The 22,076-nt window shown below is 38.6% G+C and overlaps 1 protein-coding gene and 1 long non-coding RNA gene across 5 annotated transcripts; both read left to right on the top strand.

The window, feature by feature from the left end:
- The first annotated feature begins 610 nt into the window (after nt 1–610).
- On the top strand, nt 611–5,929 carry LOC130726682 (uncharacterized). Its single transcript, XR_009014940.1, has 2 exons — nt 611–4,159; nt 5,661–5,929. It is a non-coding gene; the product is annotated as an uncharacterized LOC130726682 (long non-coding RNA).
- A 2,285-nt stretch (nt 5,930–8,214) lies between these two features.
- Nucleotides 8,215–14,812, top strand: LOC130723506 (uncharacterized). 4 transcript variants are annotated; one of them, XR_009014297.1, is made up of 3 exons: nt 8,224–9,378; nt 11,639–11,761; nt 13,263–13,531. XR_009014297.1 is itself a non-coding variant. In XM_057574579.1 (2 exons), the coding sequence occupies exon 2, from the start codon at nt 13,755–13,757 to the stop codon at nt 14,559–14,561; it is 807 nt and encodes a 268-aa protein (XP_057430562.1). In that variant the 5' UTR covers nt 8,216–9,246; nt 13,263–13,754; the 3' UTR covers nt 14,562–14,812. The 4 variants fall into 4 exon arrangements, 1 of the variants encoding a protein (XP_057430562.1); XR_009014296.1 differs by having other exon boundaries at nt 8,226–9,246; XR_009014295.1 differs by having other exon boundaries at nt 8,215–11,761.
- Nucleotides 14,813–22,076: the final 7,264 nt, after the last annotated feature.

Below are 22,076 nucleotides of genomic sequence, written 5' to 3'. Positions count from 1 at the left end.
GAAATAAACAAAAGGTTATATATTTCGTGAGCCATACCTTGCAGGGGGCAGAGTTGCGGTACCAAAAAATTGAAAAGGCGGCTTTGGCAATTCTGAAAATAGCAAGGCGCCTCAGGCCTTATTTCCAAAGTTTCCAAGTCAAAGTTAAAACTGATGTTCCCCTAAGGCAGGTACTTCAGAAGCCTGATTTATCAGGGCGATTGGTTAGCTGGTCAGTTGAATTATCGGAATATGACATACAATATGAGCCAAGGGGCCAAGTCACAATCCAAAGTTTAATCGACTTCGTGGCGGAATTAACGCCCACGGAAGGCGAGAAGACTCAAGGAGAATGGGTCCTATCTGTGGATGGATCCTCCAATAACACTGGAAGTGGGGCTGGGATAACTACTGATGTAAGACCCTGAAATAAATAACTAGATTATTTATTTAATTTCATTATATTAATTAATTGAGTGTTTATAATCTATTATTATTTTTAAAGTTATTTTCCTGACTTGATTTTAATTAAGAATCAAGGAAATCATTTAAATGATAATTAGTTTCAAAATATTTTATTTTCTATAGTTTCATTGAAAATAGAAATAATATCATTAGTCTTCTTATTTTTAATAAGTCATAACTTTTGTTTTATTCGATAAACTCAATTCAACGCTCTGTGAGCTATCTAAAGTTTGTCTGTTCCTCTCAAATGATAATAGTTACTATTGTCATTTTCCTTGTAAATTATTCTAGCTTAGGCACATAATATGACAACGTCATATTTGTTCTAATTATCTCACAATTATTCTTTAGCTCAGTTTCTACTCATTTCTTGATTCACGGATCATTTTATTTTGCTCAAAGTGATTCAAATTTATATTTTATCATTTCATAGAGTTCCCCATAATTTTTGGGATAATAATATATCACTCATATATTTTTCTCTTAACTTTATGAGCTAAATCATTCAGTGTCTAAATCAATTCGTACCGATTTTAAAAAAAATATATATCTTCTCAAAGTATCTTTAGAAAATATCTCACCATCCTTATCCCTCCGTCCACCTCATCCTCGGCTCACTCTCATTTCTTTCTTCCTTCACGTTTTTTTTCTTTCTTTTGCTGCATACCCATTTCATTTGTTCTTCTTCATGTTTTCTCCTTTCTTGTTCTCTTCTTCTCCTCATCACCAACACCAAATTCTTATTTTCTCTCTTGTACAGCACCTCACCATCATCACGAGTTGCTTCTTCCTTCATGTTCAAGCCGCCACCAATCCTCTCCATGGCCACAACGAAGCCAGCCATCACCACCATGGTTTTCCTTTCTTCTTCATTCACGTGCAGCACCCACACCATCACCACCGTCCCTCATCCTCACCATGGCAACAGTCCAGCCAAGAGGCCACCATAATCACGTTCTTCTTCTCCTTTCCACCATGAAAACCATCACCACAAACATGTTCTTGTTCTGCCCCTCCTTCTTCACGCAAGAAAGCCACCATGGCAGCCACCATGTTCCTCTTCTTTCTCTCCATGGCCACCACGAGAAGGCCAGCACCACAAACGTACAGCCCCATTCATCATATGGTATTGTTCAAGCTTCATCTTCCATATCATGACAAGGAGACACCATCACCATGCCACTTTACTTCCTCATGTGGTAAAACCTTTTCCTTTGCTATCTCTAATTGATAAACTTCATTTACATGCTTCAAAATTCTTAGAACAAGATCTGATCATTTCATGAAATAGGGATTTAAGCTCCTCCACCATCATCTTCTCATTTTCCTTGGTAAAAGCCTTAATTTCTTGATTAGTATGTTTGTATATTTGATTTCTAAATTTATCTGGGGTTTAGATGAATCAAAATGGTTTGAGATAGTGTTTTGGTGCTGAGAACATGTTGGAAATTTCAAAACCACGTTCTGTTATGAAGTCCGTCACAAACATCAGTTTTTCCGTCACAAAGCTCTGTTTTTCCGTCACTAACAGAACCTGCAGGGGACAATTTCCTGTTTCGGTTCTCCAACTTGAAAATTGCATAACTCTCTCATCTTTTATCCGTTTTAGGTGTATGACCACTTTTTAGAAAGCCCCAAAAGTCTACTTTAATATAAAACATATTTGAAACTCTTTCTTCTGCTAATTGGCTGAAGAAAATATATATTTCTAATGTAATATGTTTTACTAATCTCTTTACAAAGGTTGAGTGGTTGAGTAGAGTTTTATGTTAATGTATTAAGTTTTCTAAAAAGTTGTTTCCTTTGAGTTAAGTGGTTTTGGGGGTTTTAAGGATTTTTTTTTAAGCCTTAATGTGCTTGAAAAGCTTTTGCGAAAACTCACATAAAACTGTTGTTGTTTTCAAAAGTAGTAGCCGCTGTTCTGTTAAACTCGTATGTTTCGGTTAAGATTTTCGAACTGTGTTCTTCATAATAGTTGTAGATTTTTCCGTTAGCAAACTTTTGCCACTGGTTTCGTGTCGTTTTGATTTGTCTAGCTCAAGTTATACGCATTTTGGTGAGCACGGGTTAAGCTGTCCCGTTTCTCACGAACTGCTGTAGTATTCGATTTTTCCTGAATTTTGTACTTTGAATTTAGACTTGAATATTTATGAGGATTTACAAAACCTGTAGATGAAGCCAGGATAAAAAATAGTAGATTTTTCGGAGTTCATTTGACGTATTTAAAAATTAGCTAAAGCCGCTGTACAGTTTATAATCGTTTGACAAAATTAGTTATTTCAAGTGAAAAGAATTGCTTTGGGAAAAAGATGAGAAAACCTTTTATTTTAATCGATATTGCAATGCCTTGGAGTAGGAAAACATATTTTTAAACTTACTTACATACTTTATTTATCCGTTTATGAAAATAGAGAACGTTTGAGTTCACACACATTTATTCGTTAGAAAGCGATTGCGAAAGGTTTTAAAGTCGAACAAGTTGTCGGAGTGTTAGGGAATAAGCGTATTGATACTATCTCGCTAGTCGATGGATGCTTAGGAATAACAAGATTGGATGGAGTTAGAGCAATTAAGTTTGGATTTCCGAGTGAGGAATTAGACTCCGAAAGGTATTAATTAGAATGGATTAAGTTGTGATTGCAATCTTGATGTTGGAAGATGACTTAGGATTGAATCTTGAATTCCAAGAAGTCTATGAGCTTTACTATAAATACTTGGTTCTAGAAGGTCAAGATTTGAAACTTTGGAAGTTCAAGGACTTAGAAGTGATTAAGGGATTGATTGAGGACTAGAAGTTATTTCTTAGAGATTGATGACTTATCTATAAGTTGGGATTTTTGTAGAACCAAAGTGGAGTTTCGAAGAAACTAGGGTTGTGTGTCTAATGAGATATCGTGAGTTTAAGTTTAAGAGAAATGATTCGATCGTTTTGAAGGAGCTTATGAGTCATGAATAAGTACATAATCATTAGATAAGAAGAGTTGTTTGCCTTGGAAGTTAACTATGGTTTATGGATTACATGATAAGAGTTAGTGGTTTTGATAAGAATTGATAATGATACAACGTTGGCTTGAGGAATAGATCGTGAGAGCGAGTTGAGACATTAAGTTGTTGTAGGTGACTTGATAAGTAAGTATTGAGGATAAAGAGGATTATGGAATAGAAAACGGGAAGAGATTACTTAAGGAGGATGATAGGAGAATGCTATTGCAGATGTTGTGTTAATTGCTTTAACGGGAAGTGGTGTGTAGTATTGCGAAAATACCTCAATGAGTATCCTATTAGAGACTGAGATCTCTAAGGAAAATGAGAGGAGTAAGTACTAGTAATGTGTACTTATCTATTTTGACAAGCATATGAGTATTTGGTTTTAAAGTTGATTTACTAAGTCATAAGATTTTGAAGCTTTGTTATTGCTTTGTTGTCATTATGATGACTTATCTTAATTTCTGAGGTTGATCTTGATGGTTTATAACCATTAAGGAGATTGAGTTTAACTTGTGATTTCGTCGAGTCAATTGCTTGAGAGTGTAGCTTTAGACTTGGAAAGTAGGTAGCTCAATTAGTGATTATGTTATGTGTACTTATGAAGGGTATGAATAACGGAAGCGCTTGACGACGAAGCCAAAGAACAGACGGAAGTGAGCCAACACGGGAAAGCAAAGATATGACTGGATTTGATTTGAGTCGCAACTTAGTAAGGAAAGCGCCTAAGGTTAGGGCAACTTACATATTTAGCTATGATTGCATGATAGGCGTCGATAAATTCGACTTATGCTTTATCTGATGTTGTTTATGATGATGAGTTGATGTTATGATGCTTTTCCATAACTTGTGATGTTGTGCTTTTGTTGGATTGAGCGTTTTGACGCAACTTCGGAGTGGAGATTCATTGATCTGGTGATCTTTGATATTTTAGGTTGGATGAACAACCCTAGGCAAGTTCAAATGTGGGGTTTGAGACTTAGCCATTTGTTGGGATTCGTTTGAATACTTAGACTTTCCCCGGGAAACTTCTTTTGGGTGGTTGGTTTTCGGAAAACCTAGAATGAATAGAATTTCGAAAACTAGAGATTTTGGGAGACTTAGACTTTGAGAAATAAACTCATAACCTGACTAATCCAATTCGAAACTTTTTTACTAAACGAATAATCATAGGAGAACTAAAGGGGAAAATAATTGCGAAAGACAGGGAAAAGTCGACTTTGTTGTGGGTTTGGAGAGTTATTGGAATTGGGGAAAGCCACTAAGGTGAGCTATGGTGATGATTGAAAGTCACCGAGTACTCTAGTACTCTTGGGAGTGTTGTTCGAGTCGTGCTGTATTGACCGGCACAGACTCTGGGCTTTGTTTGTGGGTTTTGTGGTGGGAGTTGTGTTGTATTGACCGACACTAACTCCGAGTCGTGTTGTATTGACCGACACTGACTCTGGCTTTGATTTTGGGTTTTGTTGTTGGGGTTGTGTTGTATTGACCGACACTAATCCCTTGGGTTATCTTGTTGTTGGAGCCGTGTTGTATTGACCGACACTTAGTGCTCTTGTTGTTTGGGCTGTGTTGTATTGACCGACACTAGACCCTTGTGTATTCTTGTTGATGGAGTTGTGTTGTATTGACCGACACTTACTCCGAGTTGTGTTGTATTGACCGACACTAACTCATGGGTTTGTTGAGATTGGGTTGTGAGCTAAACACTTTCGTGGTAAGGGCGATTCGTTGTTTGGCTAACCATATTGCATCAATCGGGTGAATAACGGGAATGGTTCACCTGTGCATATCATGGTGAATAACGGGAATGGTTCACCTTGCATAAATGATGAATAACGGGAATGGTTCATCATATGGTGAATAACGGGAATGGTTCACCAAGGATGAATAACGGGAATGGTTCATCCAGGATGGATAACGGAAATGGTCCATCCATAGTGAAGAACGAGAATGCTTCACTTGTGGCGAACGGGAACGCGTCACAAATCCGGATTCATGATTGCATTTCACGCATACATTCACTCTGACTGGAATTGTGTGCTGTTTGATTTATTTGAAGCATTGTTAGAGCTAATAACATGCTAGGATTGTTTATATATATATATATATCAACATATATCTATACCCCATATCACATGTTGAGTGTATATCTACTTATTACTGTGAGTTGACCCTCGCGCCTTGGCTTTGGTTGTATGTTTGTGTTTGGGCGGTCGGCCTGCTGCCAGACGACGAAAGGAGGTGATGTGAGCAGATGCTACTCCACGTGGAAGATCTATAGAAGACTCGAAGAATAGAGTCGGGTGTAGGGCTAGAGCCTTTGGATAGAAAAGCTTACCGTTATTGGTTTAAGCTTGCAGGATCATTTTATGATTTGTATTTAAGGTTTCGGGTAGGTTCCGGTGCATTGCTTTCCTATGGTTACCCAGTGTGGAAATCATAGGGAGTATATCGGATTTATGGAGTCTTTGCATAGTGAGTCCGTTGTTGGATCTTAGTTTATTTGTCATGTACTCTATGCTATGCCTTGATCGAGGCCAGATGTAAATTATTTACGGCTGGGAGTATGCATTACATATTTTAGAAACACTTCGAAAAGGAAAAAAAAAATAAATACTCACATTTATAAATCCCTTTTGGAAAAGATTGCATATTTACTTTAACATGTTACTACCGTGGCACCCGAAAATCGGGGTGTTACATTGTGGTATCAGAGCTTTGGTTGCGATAACCAGAGCTTGTTGGGGAATAGGTCTTCTGTGCTAGGTTGTGTGAACTCTGTAATCGATCAATTGGGTTTTGGTCGATTGACTGAGTGTTACTTTATAGATCGTTTGAATTGTTTCCTAAGGAAACAATGTGTAGTTATTAGGGCATCATTTGAGGGTTGCTTGCTGAGGGCAATCCTGTTGACGGCTTGTTTTCTTTCTTTAGCGTAGTAGAAAGCTTCTTGCTTGCTATCACTGCTTTGAGCATTGACTGCTTGCTTTGACTTGGTGGTTACTGCTTCCACCAAAACTTTAACCGTTATTGTTAGTTCCTGCACTATCATGTGGTATTTCAAGTTGAGATTGCTATTCTTCTGATAGTAATAGGGTATAAGTATGAGACTCATTCCTTCGACCGTCGTTTGTATTTAAGTATAGAAGTTATATAGGGTTTAGAGAAGTTCGTTAAGCCTTGAAGTTTGTCTTAGACTGGTATAAGCTAGTAAGGAGAGATAGAAGCTAAGAATGAATCCTAATGAGATGTTGTATGAATTCCAGGAATTAAGGTTGTGTCTTTTTCAAGACAAAATTGTTAGAGATTGAATAGATTAAGAGATGATCTAAGATTAGATGTGACTACTTGATGAGATAGACTCATTGGCCTTACTAGTGGGTTTTTTCTGAATTTCCATCGCCAAGATATTGAGCCTGATCAACTGAATATTGAGGGGGTGATATTTGGAATTACAACTGGCATGGGCTATGATAGGAGGATTGATTAGATTTGATCGATGATTAGTCGAGCTGGTAAGTAGGTTATGTTAAGCACTTGATTGTAGAGGATTAAGATCTAAATCTCTGGAAGTTGATGATTGTCGTGTAGTCATTAAATGGTTAGTTCGCATGATTACTTTAAGTAGAGATAGTCTAAGTCAATAGATTCAATGTTGGAGATGCCTAAGTATTCTTTCGAATGTTATGAAACCATAAGTTATATGATTGTGTACTAAATACACTGAGAGACTAGACTTGTTGGTTTACTATCACTTAGTTAGACTCTAGAGGAGTAAGTAATGATCAAACAATGATTTTGGATTTCAGAGGAACACGACGAGGTTAGCAACTGAGAGTTTATAAGTTGAACTGGAATCTTATGGTCGAGATTGATTTTGTAAGTTGAGAATCATGGGTGAATAAGAGAGTTAGTGGTTTAGTTTTGAGGACATCAGTTAGATCTTCGGAGGTTTAAAGACTAAGGATTGTTTGACGTGAGACTAATCAAGCTAGAGATTTTGAGTCTCGAGTTGTGTAGAGTGTTAAGACTTGAGATAAGTTGTGATTTGATTTGTGACTAAGAGGAAGGTTGACTTTATGGTTTGAATAAGGGTAGTTCGGAAAGGAGATTAGGTTGATGGATTGTTAGATTCTAATTAAGAAGGGAATTTGCTTAAGAGTTGTTGGTCAATGGATGTTGAGTGCGAGATTTTTGGGTAGAAGAAACTTGTGACGAGATTAGAATAGTATTAGCATGATGTTATGATTGTTAGTGTTATGGTTGAACTATTAACGGGAGAGCATGACGATACATGTGAGGTCGTTCATGTAGGCGATTGATGTAGGTGCTTAGAACACTAGTATGAGCATGATATCTAGATCTAGTGGAGGACGATTAGTAGATACCTAAGTCGTGCTTCTTGTCTTGTATGTCACCTTTGAGGTGAATTCGTTGTGACGTCTCCCAGTTTTGGGATGCGCTCTGACACTACTTAGGGTGGAAGGGAATGTGAGGGAATGTTATTCCCGAGCTTTCTCTGACACTAAGTTTCGAGGACGAAACTTTCTTTTTGGGGGGTAGTATTGTAAGACCCTGAAATAAATAACTAGATTATTTATTTAATTTCATTATATTAATTAATTGAGTGTTTATAATCTATTAATATTTTTAAAGTTATTTTCCTGACTTGATTTTAATTAAGAATCAAGGAAATCATTTAAATGATAATTAGTTTCAAAATATTTTATTTTCTATAGTTTCATTGAAAATAGAAATAATATCATTAGTCTTCTTATTTTTAATAAGTCATAACTTTTGTTTTATTCGATAAACTCAATTCAACGCTCTGTGAGCTATCTAAAGTTTGTCTGTTCCTCTCAAATGATAATAGTTACTATTGTCATTTTCCTTGTAAATTATTCTAGCTTAGGCACATAATATGACAACGTCATATTTGTTCTAATTATCTCACAATTATTCTTTAGCTCAGTTTCTACTCATTTCTTGATTCACGGATCATTTTATTTTGCTCAAAGTGATTCAAATTTATATTTTATCATTTCATAGAGTTCCCCATAATTTTTGGGATAATAATATATCACTCATATATTTTTCTCTTAACTTTATGAGCTAAATCATTCAGTGTCTAAATCAATTCGTACCGATTTTAAAAAAATATATATCTTCTCAAAGTATCTTTAGAAAATATCTCACCATCCTTATCCCTCCGTCCACCTCATCCTCGGCTCACTCTCATTTCTTTCTTCCTTCACGTTTTTTTTCTTTCTTTTGCTGCATACCCATTTCATTTGTTCTTCTTCATGTTTTCTCCTTTCTTGTTCTCTTCTTCTCCTCATCACCAACACCAAATTCTTATTTTCTCTCTTGTACAGCACCTCACCATCATCACGAGTTGCTTCTTCCTTCATGTTCAAGCCGCCACCAATCCTCTCCATGGCCACAACGAAGCCAGCCATCACCACCATGGTTTTCCTTTCTTCTTCATTCACGTGCAGCACCCACACCATCACCACCGTCCCTCATCCTCACCATGGCAACAGTCCAGCCAAGAGGCCACCATAATCACGTTCTTCTTCTCCTTTCCACCATGAAAACCATCACCACAAACATGTTCTTGTTCTGCCCCTCCTTCTTCACGCAAGAAAGCCACCATGGCAGCCACCATGTTCCTCTTCTTTCTCTCCATGGCCACCACGAGAAGGCCAGCACCACAAACGTACAGCCCCATTCATCATATGGTATTGTTCAAGCTTCATCTTCCATATCATGACAAGGAGACACCATCACCATGCCACTTTACTTCCTCATGTGGTAAAACCTTTTCCTTTGCTATCTCTAATTGATAAACTTCATTTACATGCTTCAAAATTCTTAGAACAAGATCTGATCATTTCATGAAATAGGGATTTAAGCTCCTCCACCATCATCTTCTCATTTTCCTTGGTAAAAGCCTTAATTTCTTGATTAGTATGTTTGTATATTTGATTTCTAAATTTATCTGGGGTTTAGATGAATCAAAATGGTTTGAGATAGTGTTTTGGTGCTGAGAACATGTTGGAAATTTCAAAACCACGTTCTGTTATGAAGTCCGTCACAAACATCAGTTTTTCCGTCACAAAGCTCTGTTTTTCCGTCACTAACAGAACCTGCAGGGGACAATTTCCTGTTTCGGTTCTCCAACTTGAAAATTGCATAACTCTCTCATCTTTTATCCGTTTTAGGTGTATGACCACTTTTTAGAAAGCCCCAAGAGTCTACTTTAATATAAAACATATTTGAAACTCTTTCTACTGCTAATTGGCTGAAGAAAATATATATTTCTAATGTAATATGTTTTACTAATCTCTTTACAAAGGTTGAATGGTTGAGTAGAGTTTTATGTTAATGTATTAAGTTTTCTAAAAAGTTGTTTCCTTTGAGTTAAGTGGTTTTGGGGGTTTTAAGGATTTTGTTTTAAGCCTTAATGTGCTTGAAAAGCTTTTGCGAAAACTCACATAAAACTGTTGTTGTTTTCAAAAGTAGTAGCCGCTGTTCTGTTAAACTCGTATGTTTCGGTTAAGATTTTCGAACTGTGTTCTTCATAATAGTTGTAGATTTTTCCGTTAGAAAACTTTTGCCACTGGTTTCGTGTCGTTTTGATTTGTCTAGCTCAAGTTATACGCATTTTGGTGAGCACGGGTTAAGCTGTCCCGTTTCTCACGAACTGCTGTAGTATTCGATTTTTCCTGAATTTTGTACTTTGAATTTAGACTTGAATATTTATGAGGATTTACAAAACCTGTAGATGAAGCCAGGATAAAAATAGTAGATTTTTCGGAGTTCATTTGACGTATTTAAAAATTAGCTAAAGCCGCTGTACAGTTTATAATCGTTTGACAAAATTAGTTATTTCAAGTGAAAAGAATTGCTTTGGGAAAAAGATGAGAAAACCTTTTATTTTAATCGATATTGCAATGCCTTGGAGTAGGAAAACATATTTTTAAACTTACTTACATACGTTGTTTATCCGTTTATGAAAATAGAGAACGTTTGAGTTCACACACATTTATTCGTTAGAAAGCGATTGCGAAAGGTTTTAAAGTCGAACAAGTTGTCGGAGTGTTAGGGAATAAGCGTATTGATACTATCTCGCTAGTCGATGGATGCTTAGGAATAACAAGATTGGATGGAGTTAGAGCAATTAAGTTTGGATTTCCGAGTGAGGAATTAGACTCCGAAAGGTATTAATTAGAATGGATTAAGTTGTGATTGCAATCTTGATGTTGGAAGATGACTTAGGATTGAATCTTGAATTACAAGAAGTCTATGAGCTTTACTATAAATACTTGGTTCTAGAAGGTCTAGATTTGAAACTTTGGAAGTTCAAGGACTTAGAAGTGATTAAGGGATTGATTGAGGACTAGAAGTTATTTCTTAGAGATTGATGACTTATCTATAAGTTGGGATTTTTGTAGAACCAAAGTGGAGTTTCGAAGAAACTAGGGTTGTGTGTCTAATGAGATATCGCGAGTTTAAGTTTAAGAGAAATGATTCGATCGTTTTGAAGGAGCTTATGAGTCATGAATAAGTACATAATCATTAGATAAGAAGAGTTGTTTGCCTTGGAAGTTAACTATGGTTTATGGATTACTTGATAAGAGTTAGTGGTTTTGATAAGAATTGATAATGATACAACGTTGGCTTGAGGAATAGATCGTGAGAGCGAGTTGAGACATTAAGTTGTTGTAGGTGACTTGATAAGTAAGTATTGAGGATAAAGAGGATTATGGAATAGAAAACGGGAAGAGATTACTTAAGGAGGATGATAGGAGAATGCTATTGCAGATGTTGTGTTAATTGCTTTAACGGGAAGTGGTGTGTAGTATTGCGAAAATACCTCAATGAGTATCCTATTAGAGACTGAGATCTCTAAGGAAAATGAGAGGAGTAAGTACTAGTAATGTGTACTTATCTATTTTGACAAGCATATGAGTATTTGGTTTTAAAGTTGATTTACTAAGTCATAAGATTTTGAAGCTTTGTTATTGCTTTGTTGTCATTATGATGACTTATCTTAATTTCTGAGGTTGATCTTGATGGTTTATAACCATTAAGGAGATTGAGTTTAACTTGTGATTTCGTCGAGTCAATTGCTTGAGAGTGTAGCTTTAGACTTGGAAAGTAGGTAGCTCAATTAGTGATTATGTTATGTGTACTTATGAAGGGTATGAATAACGGAAGCGCTTGACGACGAAGCCAAAGAACAGACGGAAGTGAGCCAACACGGGAAAGCAAAGATATGACTGGATTTGATTTGAGTCGCAACTTAGTAAGGAAAGCGCCTAAGGTTAGGGCAACTTACATATTTATCTATGATTGCATGATAGGCGTCGATAAATTCGACTTATGCTTTATCTGATGTTGTTTATGATGATGAGTTGATGTTATGATGCTTTTCCATAACTTGTGATGTTGTGCTTTTGTTGGATTGAGCGTTTTGACGCAACTTCGGAGTGGAGATTCATTGATCTGGTGATCTTTGATATTTTAGGTTGGATGAACAACCCTAGGCAAGTTCAAATGTGGGGTTTGAGACTTAGCCATTTGTTGGGATTCGTTTGAATACTTAGACTTTCCCCGGGAAACTTCTTTTGGGTGGTTGGTTTTCGGAAAACCTAGAATGAATAGAATTTCGAAAACTAGAGATTTTGGGAGACTTAGACTTTGAGAAATAAACTCATAACCTGACTAATCCAATTCGAAACTTTTTTACTAAACGAATAATCATAGGAGAACTAAAGGGGAAAATAATTGCGAAAGACGGGGAAAAGTCGACTTTGTTGTGGGTTTGGAGAGTTATTGGAATTGGGGAAAGCCACTAAGGTGAGCTATGGTGATGATTGAAAGTCACCGAGTACTCTAGTACTCTTGGGAGTGTTGTTCGAGTCGTGCTGTATTGACCGGCACAGACTCTGGGCTTTGTTTGTGGGTTTTGTGGTGGGAGTTGTGTTGTATTGACCGACACTAACTCCGAGTCGTGTTGTATTGACCGACACTGACTCTGGCTTTGATTTTGGGTTTTGTTGTTGGGGTTGTGTTGTATTGACCGACACTAATCCCTTGGGTTATCTTGTTGTTGGAGCCGTGTTGTATTGACCGACACTTAGTGCTCTTGTTGTTTGGGCTGTGTTGTATTGACCGACACTAGACCCTTGTGTATTCTTGTTGATGGAGTTGTGTTGTATTGACCGACACTTACTCCGAGTTGTGTTGTATTGACCGACACTAACTCATGGGTTTGTTGAGATTGGGTTGTGAGCTAAACACTTTCGTGGTAAGGGCGATTCGTTGTTTGGCTAACCATATTGCATCAATCGGGTGAATAACGGGAATGGTTCACCTGTGCATATCATGGTGAATAACGGGAATGGTTCACCTTGCATAAATGATGAATAACGGGAATGGTTCATCATATGGTGAATAACGGGAATGGTTCACCAAGGATGAATAACGGGAATGGTTCATCCAGGATGGATAACGGAAATGGTCCATCCATAGTGAAGAACGAGAATGCTTCACTTGTGGCGAACGGGAACGCGTCACAAATCCGGATTCATGATTGCATTTCACGCATACATTCACTCTGACTGGAATTGTGTGCTGTTTGATTTATTTGAAGCATTGTTAGAGCTAATAACATGCTAGGATTGTTTATATATATATATATATCAACATATATCTATACCCCATATCACATGTTGAGTGTATATCTACTTATTACTGTGAGTTGACCCTCGCGCCTTGGCTTTGGTTGTATGTTTGTGTTTGGGCGGTCGGCCTGCTGCCAGACGACGAAAGGAGGTGATGTGAGCAGATGCTACTCCACGTGGAAGATCTATAGAAGACTCGAAGAATAGAGTCGGGTGTAGGGCTAGAGCCTTTGGATAGAAAAGCTTACCGTTATTGGTTTAAGCTTGCAGGATCATTTTATGATTTGTATTTAAGGTTTCGGGTAGGTTCCGGTGCATTGCTTTCCTATGGTTACCCAGTGTGGAAATCATAGGGAGTATATCGGATTTATGGAGTCTTTGCATAGTGAGTCCGTTGTTGGATCTTAGTTTATTTGTCATGTACTCTATGCTATGCCTTGATCGAGGCCAGATGTAAATTATTTACGGCTGGGAGTATGCATTACATATTTTAGAAACACTTCGAAAAGGAAAAAAAAAATAAATACTCACATTTATAAATCCCTTTTGGAAAAGATTGCATATTTACTTTAACATGTTACTACCGTGGCACCCGAAAATCGGGGTGTTACAATTGAGAGTCCAGATAAAATGATCATCGAACAGTCTCTAAAATTCGAGTTCAAGGCGAGCAACAACCAATCCGAATATGAGGCTCTGATCGCCGGCTTAAGGCTAGCCATTGAGTTAGGAGTCCAAAAGTTATTCATCAAAGGAGATTCGCAGTTGGTGGTTAAACAGGTGAAAGGCGAGTATCAGGTAAAGGATCCGCAACTTTCCAAATACTTGGAAGTGGTGCGTAGATTAATGATGGAGATCAAAGACATTAAAATAGAGCATGTCCCGAGAGGTCAAAATGAGAGGGCAGATGTGTTAGCAAAATTGGCAAGCACGGGGAGATTGGGCAATTACCAAACAGTCATTCAGGAAACCCTGCCTCGCCCGAGCATTGATTTGGTAGAAATAAAGTTGAAAGCAGTAAAGTCAGTGAGTGAGGGCGAGCCTTCTTGGATGGAGTCAATCAAGATCTTCCTAGAGAACCCTCCAAAGGATGATGATCTGAACACGAGAGCAAAACGCAGGGAAGCCAGTTTTTACACACTGGTGGATGGTGAGTTGTATCGGCGGGGAATTATGTCTCCTATGCTCAAATGTGTTGATACCAAGGACGCCCCCGGAATAATGGCGGAAGTCCATGAAGGTGTGTGTTCCAGTCATATCGGCGGGAGATCCTTGGCAGTAAAAGTTTTGAGAGCAGGATTTTATTGGCCAACAATGAAGAAGGACTGTCTGGAGTATGTTAAGAAATGTGAAAAATGTCAAGTCTTTTCTGACTTACACAAGGCTCCACCGGAAGAATTAACAACCGGAAGAAATGTGAAATTTTTTTTTTTCTAGCCGCTTCTTTCAATCTTCAGCCTCTATATATACTCCAAGGATTAGGGTTGAGCGTTGCATGGGAAATGCTACCGTTGGAGGGCAGTTCTGGAAAATCCAGCTTCTGCTGTGGCTGAGAACGTTAGGTAGGTCGTCAGGAAGGTACACTTGCTTTTGTACTTGGATAGCGACTTGACCTTTTAACCTAGGAGACTTCTGATCAGGGGAATACTTCATATTGGAACTTGTGAAGCCGGTTGATCAGAGTCAGAGGGAAAGCACAGATCCTCTGACCATTGTATCTTCTGATTCTGAACTCAGAGGGAAGAACATGGCCTTCAGAGTTTCTTGCTTCTGGACTTCAGAGTTTCCACTATTCAGCTTCTGGATCTTCAGAGTCTTCTACACCATCAGAACATCTGAACCTTCAGTGTTTCTTGGTTATCAGAACTTCTGGATCTTCAGAGCTTCTAGCGACTGAGTCCACATCAGAGTTTGTATAGCTTCAGAACTTCTGAAGCTTTTCCACTGTTCATACTGAACATGGTGAATGCGAAAGCGTTGCTTGGGTTACCCTTTATACACAGTGCTTCTGATTTGTGTGAGATTGAGTTGAGGTCAGAGCCTGTAAATAGCACACTCAGAAAAACACGTTAGAGTACCACAATTGTTCATATCAAAAGGTTAACTTGTAATCATCAAAACATAGAGTTGTACTACTAGATCAAAACTTGATCTTACAATCTCCCCCTTTTTGATGATGACAAAACTAAGATTTTTGATGAACAATTCTTAAACATTAAACTGAATTCACTCAGAGTTTAGAGATATAGAATAAGACTTATCCTGATGTGAATAGTTTATCTTGCTCATTCTGAATTCAAGTCACTGCTTGATTCTGAGCTTAGCTCCCCCTGAATCTAATACTTGATGAAAACGTTAGTAAAGTCTAGATTATGAGCTAAAAAATATAAGAGTTCAGAGTGAAAAGCTTATGACATAGATGAAAAACGAATAATCAGAGCGCATAAGTGATCAGAGTCAGGGACAAGGTATCAGAGTCTTGGGTATCAGAGTCAACTTAGAATCACTTCAGAAGAAGTGAAATGTATTCCTTGTATTTGCCCAGTGACACATCTATGGTCATGAAGGTGGAACTCTTAAAATCTCCAAAAGAAAAATAAGTCACACTAACACATCTTATGTAACACCCCGATTTCCAGGTGTCACTTTAGTAACCAAAAATAATCTTTACGCGGAAAACAGGTAATTTTTTTCCGATTGATTCCTTTAAATCAAAACGATAAAGAAGTAAAGACAAAACACAACTACTAAACTAACCAATATACATCAAATATAAACATGTACAGCCTCAGCTGCACTTCCACGCCCCACACACTCGCAGTGACTCCAAAGTAGTGTGCCCGTAGGCAAATATTTACAGATCCAGAAGTGTGAGTGAGAAAAAGTATAATTACAAACCACCAGGAGAAAGTCGGCCTCAAAATGGCCTAAGCAAAGACCCCTATGGTCCGACTGACTCACTGTGATCCCTCCGTAAGAGAATCACACAAAAAGCCATGCATCGGGAACCTACCCTGTCCCAAAAGCAAAACGAATCAGAGCTATTACAGTAACAACCAACTCCAAAAGACTCTAACCACCCATACCCCACACTACTATCATCGACCCTCCCTCGATCAGGCATGAAGTCCGGGTCCTCGTCGAAAGCTTCAGTAATAGTTGTTCCGCTCCGGGTCTTTCCCGTACAACGCATCATCACGAACCGGCTGACAGACGCCTGGCAGCAGGCCGACCGCCCAAACACAAACATACAAACAAAGCCAAGGCGCTAGGGTCAACTTACATAATACAATAGATATACAATCAACTTGTGATAAAGGGGATATATACATATGTTGTATATATATACATATAGGTTATGTATTGCCTACTCTAAGGTATATACATGGCATGTCCTCGAATCTCCTACACAGTTCAATCATTAATACCTAACGATGTTCATCAACATCAAATCATCATAATCTCAACATATGAAGTTAGGTGATAAGGTTAGTCAAACAATGTATCGTCCTCCCAACACACCCGTATCCAACTAAACCAATGTTCCCTGTCGTTGCCCTAGGGTAAACGACGATGAAATCTCACGCTTCCATGAAGTCTCACGCTTCAATGGGGTCTTACGCTTTCACGAAGTCTCACGCTTCAGTGAAATCTCACACATTCACGAAGTCTCACGCTTCAGTGAAGTTTCGCGCCTTCACGAAGTCTCACGCTTCAGTGAAGTTGCACGCCTCCGCAAAGTCTCCCGCTTCAGCAAAGGTGTACGCCTCCGCAAAATCTCCCGTTTCAGCGAAGGTTCCCGTCTCCACGAGGTCTCCCGCCTCAGTGAAGTTTCTGCTTTCACGAAGTCTCACGCCTCAGTGAAGCTTACTCACTTTCACGAAGTCTCACGCTTCAGTGAAGTTCCATGCTTTCACGAAGTCTCACGCCTCAGTGAAGCTTCCCGTTCTTCACTATGGATGGACCATTCCCGTTATCCATCCTGGATGAACCATTCCCGTTATTCATCCTTGGTGAACCATTCCCGTTATTCACCATATGATATGCACAGGTGAACCATTCCCGTTATTCACCCGATTGATGCAATATGGTTAGCCAAACAACGAATCGCCCTTACCACGGAAGTGTTTAGCTCACAACCCAATCCAACAAAACCATGAGTTAGTGTCGGTCAATACAACACAACTCCCACCACAAAACCCACAAACAAAGCCCAGAGTCTGTGCCGGTCAATACAACACGACTCGAACAACACTCCCAAGAGTACTAGAGTACTCGGTGACTTTCAATCATCACCATAGCTCACCTTAGTGGCTTTCCCCAATTCCAAAACTCTCCAAACCCACAACAAAAGCCGACTTTTCCCCGTCTTTCGTAAATATTTTCCCCTTTAGTTCTCCTATGATTATTCGTTTAGTAAAAACGTTTCGAATTGAATTAGTCAAGTTATGAGTTTACTTCTCAAATTCTAAGTCTCCCAGAGTCTCTAGTTTTCGAAATTCTAATCATTCTAAGTTTTCCAAAAACCCTCCAAAAGAAGTTTCCCGGGGAAAGTCTAAGTATTCAAACGAATCCCAACAAATGGCTAAGCCTCAAACCCCTCGTTTGGACTTGCCTAGGGTTGTTCATCCAACCCGAAATGTCAAAGATCACCAGATCAATGAATCTCCACTCCGAAGTCGCGTCAAAACGCTCAATCCAACACAACATCAACATCATAAGTTATGAAAACATTCATAACAATAAACCATCATCATAATCAATATCATAGCAAAGCATAAGTCGAATTTATCGACGCCTATTATGAAATCATAGCTAATATATATGTAAGTTGCCCTAACCTCGAGCTGTTCCAGCTTCGCAAACAAAGTTCTCCTCAAACAATTGCTCTGAGTCTTCCAAAGTTTCCTCAACTGAACCTCGGAGAAAAACAAAGCAGAATCCAAACAAAATCGATTAGTTCGATCGCAAAACAATACATAAACGATAGACAAAGCATTAAAGCTTCAGAATAGGACAATCAGGTACGAAAAGACAAGTTTTCGAAACCGAAAAACTCCCCCCTAAAGGAAATAGTCCACGGCCTCAAAGGAAAAAGGGCTTCGGCTCTTTTTCTTTGATCAAATCAATTCACAAGGTAGTTTTAGGGTAAAACTAAGGCAAAGAAACTGTCAGAACAATTTTCGGACAATCGGGCCGAAATACGACTACGCAGGGGCATTTTGGTCCAAAATAAAGGCTCAAAACTTCAAAGTTATCCGTTCTGAAAACAGATTTGACAGCAACGATCCTCATGACATCCGTGACAACAAATCCTAAAGGCACGAAGTCAGATTATAGCTTTACGACAATAAAGTTTCGAAATGTGAGACAAAAAGAGTTTTGAGTCAATTTTTCAGATCCTGGACAACTGAATCGCAATCAGAGTTTACTGACAGAGGTTTTAGACTCAGGGGAACATAAGGAACATAACCCAAGCGAGAAATCAGAGAAATCGGACAATTTTAGAAAAAACTCAAAACTTAGAGCACAGAAACGACTTCAGAAACGCAACAGAAACAACAATCAGAGGTAGGAATCGTGTTAGTTACCTTGATACCTAGAAGTAGGGACGAACTGCACGGAGATTGGTCAAGTTTTCGCGAAAATCTCTCCTCCCCCAAGCTCCCCCAAACTCGCGGCCTTGTGTGGTGTTTGTGGAGATATTTTTGCTTTTTCGCCTATTTATAGGCGGGTGAAATCGCGGGAAAATGAAAATTTCGCGATTCCGATTTTTGCAGCACGTTCACCAAGGAATTCTAAGAGAGATTCTGGCGTCAGAAATCCAGAACTCAAAACAAATATCTATGATATGGGAAAAACGATATCGAAAATCTCAAAAGCGGTGTAAGTTAAATCTGTCCCGAAAAACTACTTTTTGCTGTGATCGCCGGACGACAAAACTTCCTTCTGAAGAAAGATTGGAAACGTCGAAACAAATCTGGCAACGCGGACGGAATCTTCGTTAGAAGTCCCGAATAGAAAAAGTCTTCATCCATTGCTCGAAAATAGGGTTTCGAAGCAAAGAAATTAGCGTCGGCGGACATCCGAAAAGTTAAACCTATCGTGCGTACAGTCCAGAGTTCCGAAATGAAACGCTGGTCGATGGAAAAATAAAGAGAAACTTTAAATTTTCCAAGAGTTCGAAATCTCACTTAAAACGTTGCTTTAAGAGCGAAATAGCCTATTCTGGACATGCTCGCCATAAGGCAGGTGTGCAGACGACTCGCACTAGCTCCGAAAGAAACAACGCCACATTCCTCGAGCAATTCCTGAACTTTCTTCTTCATTAATCTTTCTCAAATATCAAACTCCTGTCACGCTTACACTGATTCCACGCGTGAGTCAGAAATTAACTTGTTCCGAAAATCCGGGTCTTACAATACTCCCCTCCAAAAAGAAAGTTTCGTCCTCGAAACTCAGAGTTCTGAGAAAAGTCCGGAATACAGTTCCTTGATCTGGTCTTCCAATTCCCCTGTAGCATTGCCCGTGTCATTGTTCCTCATAACCTTTACTTAAGCCAGTTGTTTTCCCCTTAACTGTTTCACTCTTCTATCCCCACTGCTAACTGTCGGTGTCTCAAAAGACAAACCATCATTCAACTTCATGCCGTCTGGCTCGATCACTTGCGTCGGATCTCTTCTTGAAATGATACCGGTTGGCATTCCGTGAAGTCGCACAATCTTAGCCACTTACTTCTTTACTTTCGGTCGTCCGGAATTCTTCTTAAACTCAGTGCCTCTCTGTCATCTCAAAGTAGATACTCAACTTGTCCTCGTGATCTTTATCTACAGTCCAAAACTCCACTTGTTCGTTCGATAACTTCTAAACGAATCCTCCCCCTTGGAAACCGCTAGTCCATTAAAACACCTCTAACTTCGTAACTATTTTTACACACACCAAGTAATCAAACTTCTACTTAGTCACTATTCGAATTAAAACTCGACTTATGTCCTTATTCCTTGTCCTTCACTAATCTTATCTCCTTCGACATCAATTTATCAACAACTTATAAGATAATCCTCCTCTTAATATCTAACAATCCGTTTTTACCGTCTTCTTCCTCGAAACTTCCCTCACTCAAACCTATTTACACTCACTGAAATCCCTAACCCTTCGCACAAATCGAGACTTATCCTCTAGAAGATTACATCATAACTATACCTCAAGGGACTTAACTAGCCATTGACTCTTAAACTCTACGAAACTCGTCAAAATATAACAACCTCAGATATTCGTCTTAATACTAACACCTTCCTTTTTGTGACTCAATCACCATCTCGTCAATCAACTTCTTAATTTCTCAATCAAATTCTGACAAACTTCAAGTCCTACACACCTTAGACAGATATTCATAGATTTAAAACCTAAACCTTCACCAAGTTTGGTCCTCTAATGACCTTTAATCCTTCAATACTTCTTAAATGAATATCAGTTTCTTAAAAACTATAACTCCTTCACTTACCCAAACGACCTGACCAGTGTCGTCATGCTTTCACATCCACAACTTATTATGCTAACATCATTCAAATCTTATCACATGGTCATTATGTCCGCAACCTCATAATCAACATCAATCGATCACCAACCTTAACACTCCACACAACCCAGAATTCCCTTACTTCAAGATCCCTCTTATACTACACCTCAATGGTCTTAACCCGAAACTCACCTTCGGGTCTTCAATCTTCTAAGATTCAACTCCTATTGTCACACCTACAACCATAAGATCTCCTACTCGTACGTGATTCTCGGCTCTCAAGATTCAATCTTAACCCTAAGATTTCAATCCAACTTAGTAAATCTCACTTAGTAATCTCAGCATATTTCCTTGGAATCCATATCAACAACCTCAAGTATTCAACTTATGCTAAAACTTTCTTTCTCCAACTTAATCATTAATTCAACACTTTTCAAGCGAAAATTCATCTCTTAAGACTATAATGTCTCCACATATTAATCAAACGCTTAGCAAAACTTATTCCTCGAACTCGACTATAACAATCTAGTTTAGAGCTAATTCTTCTCAATCTCGCTACCATCAAGGTATCATCTAAAACATGATTAAATCCAACTTATTTAGTCTCTAACAACTCCCCTCAGCAATCACATAACCTATGACTTCATAACTTCCGAGAAACTACTTAATACTTTTCCAGCACTAAATCTCTTGACTTGGTCTACCTCTACTTGAAGTAATCACACGAACTAACCAACCAATGTCTATACGACACTCGTCGACTTCCACAACTTAATCTTTTACAATCAAATGCTTAACACGAACTTTCCTCCCAAATCCGACTAATCCTCATTCAATTCAAATTCATCTTACCCGTCCTTCTATCAAAGTCCATAACCAGCTGTGATTCCGAATATCACCCCCTCAATAGTAGGTTGATCAGGCCTAATACATCGAAGGTGGAAATTTAGAAAAACCCACTGGAACAGTCAATGAGTTCCTATCCTCCAGTAGTCACAAATATCCTGATACTAAATCCTTTAATGATCCCGCTACGGAACTACACACCCTCAACATGACACGTATACTACCCATACGGAATCTCCCTAAGATTCGTTCTTCAGCTACTAGCTTCCTCATAATCGCATCGGTGGAAGACTACTTTCTAGACTTAGTGTGTTATTCTAAACCTCGTGTAACTTCTATAGTTAAAACACGAGCGGCAGTCAAATAAATTCTTAGTAGGTGTAATAACTGTAAGGTCAAAGCTCAAACAGTATAACTAAGTTAGGTGTGTTGCACATTCTACAAGAGTAATGATGAGCATGTTGTACTAGAATGAGAAAGAATAGTTAGAAGGTTACCATCGTTCTTGCACTCACCTCTGGCTAACCCCTCAGCTCCTTCACCGTCCATGATATAAACCCTTCCTCTAGCAGCAGGGCGCTTTCCCC

This window comes from Lotus japonicus, chromosome 6 (genome assembly GCF_012489685.1).
Source record: "Lotus japonicus ecotype B-129 chromosome 6, LjGifu_v1.2".
Lineage (NCBI taxonomy): Eukaryota > Viridiplantae > Streptophyta > Magnoliopsida > Fabales > Fabaceae > Lotus > Lotus japonicus.
The sequence above is the reverse complement of the archived record's forward strand: the minus strand, read 5'-3'. Positions and strand labels throughout refer to the sequence as shown.